Source organism: Sinocyclocheilus anshuiensis, unplaced genomic scaffold (genome assembly GCF_001515605.1).
Source record: "Sinocyclocheilus anshuiensis isolate Anshui unplaced genomic scaffold, SAMN03320099.WGS_v1.1 scaffold2584, whole genome shotgun sequence".
Taxonomy (NCBI): domain Eukaryota; kingdom Metazoa; phylum Chordata; class Actinopteri; order Cypriniformes; family Cyprinidae; genus Sinocyclocheilus; species Sinocyclocheilus anshuiensis.
In genome coordinates, this window is record NW_015541360.1 from 34,075 (window position 1) to 36,099 (window position 2,025).

At 33.3% G+C, this 2,025-nt stretch overlaps 1 protein-coding gene across 1 annotated transcript in view; it reads right to left on the reverse strand.

Annotated features, from left to right (window-relative positions):
- The window catches only part of LOC107690804 (disrupted in schizophrenia 1 protein-like), a 33,219-nt gene that overhangs the window by 17,848 nt on the left and 13,346 nt on the right, over positions 1 to 2,025 (reverse strand). Inside the window, exon 3 of the mRNA XM_016489217.1 lies at positions 1,416 to 1,485. Within this exon, the coding sequence (XP_016344703.1) occupies positions 1,416 to 1,485 (70 nt within the window). The remainder of the gene's footprint in view (positions 1 to 1,415; positions 1,486 to 2,025) is intronic.

Consider the following 2,025-nt stretch of genomic DNA (forward strand, 5'->3'; position numbering starts at 1 on the left):
CACACACACACACACACACACACAAATCAGGGTCTGGGAAAAGACTAGTGCTTTAAGTCACAAGGTTCATCATGCAAAAAGAAGACTTCCAGCTGACAAATGTAGGTCAATCATCTGATCTGATAAAGAAGAAGGTAAAGAAGATTCTCCAGACACACACCGAAGTTACAGAGGGTACTTTCTAGTACAGCAACTCAGTGTGAGTAATGAAGCGAAGGATGAAGGAATTACACAGTAAATTAAACCCATGACACACTGCTGCTTCACTCCATGAACAGCACACTGGGACTGTATGATAACTGTGTTCATGACCAGCAGATGGCGCTGTTCAACACTGAATCACAGATCCATCTCCACCTTGTACTAATACTGTTTAAAACAGCATACTACAAACGTTTGTTAATATTTTGATATTTTGTTTTATTAATTTGATATTTTCTTTTCACTTTCAAGTTTTAAAGTTTTTAGTTTAGTCATTTTGCTGTTTTTTTGTCATTTGTATTCTTTTTTGTTTAAAAAAAAAATCTAAATAGTGTTTTAATTTTTCTTTTTCAAGTTTATTTATTTATTTTCCTTTTATTTCTTTTTTTATATTTCTATTTTATTTATTAAGTTATTTTAGTATTTTGAGAAATGTTGCCTTAGAAACGGAAATAAAATCTGAAAAATAATTACAATAATAAATTTCAGTTTTTTTATATATTATATTATATTCAGCTAATGTTTATTTTATTTCAAGGAACATTTTTTTTTTTCATGGTTTTAGTTTTAGTTAACAAAAAAATATTCCTGATGCAAAGATGCACATTTGAAATGGGATCTGAAATCTTTGAAACAAATTCAGTGTACAGTATGCATACTATAACCCACTGAAATAAAATATGTAGAATGGTAATGCACCTTTCTGGATGTAATAGGAACTGTATGAACAGAAATGTTCAACATCACTGAGTCAGACGAGGTGGATTGTGTGTCACTGCTAATCAAACAAACAAGTGGGATGCAAAAAGGGAATATTCCTGCTATCAAGTCAGCAATCACAAGCTAATGTTTTTTGGTTTGGTTTAAGGTCGCTAGCTATCGCTGAGTACGGATAATCAGCTGGGAGTGTTTGGGTGTGTTTGAACCACATGAATGTGTGTTCTGTCATCAGCTGTGGACTTATTAGAACAAAAAACTGCTGATATTTACAGATACAGATATATAGTGTGATCATACTTTTAGATTAAAATGTGAAGCAATGGCTACATCATTTCTTCAGTTTTAGTGTGTTAATTATATTTTGGAATATGAAATCCATTCTGTTTCCATATTTACACTTAATATGCAGTACACATATTAACTATTAGCTAGAGAAACCATTATGCTTCATCAAATAAATGATCAAACCAACACTGAGCATGTAAATGTCTGACCTGTGTCATAATCATCATCCAGAACCGCTTTGTGCTGTAGTCTCTGAAGCTTCATCATTATGGACTCGATCTGTAGAGGGTAAAACAGATTAAACAGTAAAATAAATATATCAGCATCTGCACCAAATTTAATATTTTGCTCAGTTTGGGCCTCAGAATAAAAATTAGCTGTTCTTTTCCTCTCTTATTCTCACTATATCAGAATATATGAGCCATAAAAGCCTGATGTAAAAAAAAAAAAAAAAAAAAAAAAAAAAAACAAAAAAAAAAAAAAAAAAGATACAAAACATACTTTTTTTTTTAGATTCTGTCTAAATATTTGATAAAACTATTCTATTTAAAGAGTCAGATTTTTCTGACTATTATTTCACATGTTAGTTACTTAGGGTTTAAGTAAAAGTGAAAGTGACGTGACATGTGGCCAAGTATGGTGACACATACTTGGAATTAGTGCCATTTATCCCATCCAAAGTGCACACACACACCGTGAACACACACCCGGAGCAGTGGGCAGCCATTTATGCTGCGGCGCCCGGGGACCAGTTGGGGGTTCGGTGCCTTGCTCAAGGGCACCTCAGTCGTGGTATTGAAGGTGGGAGAGAGCGCTGTA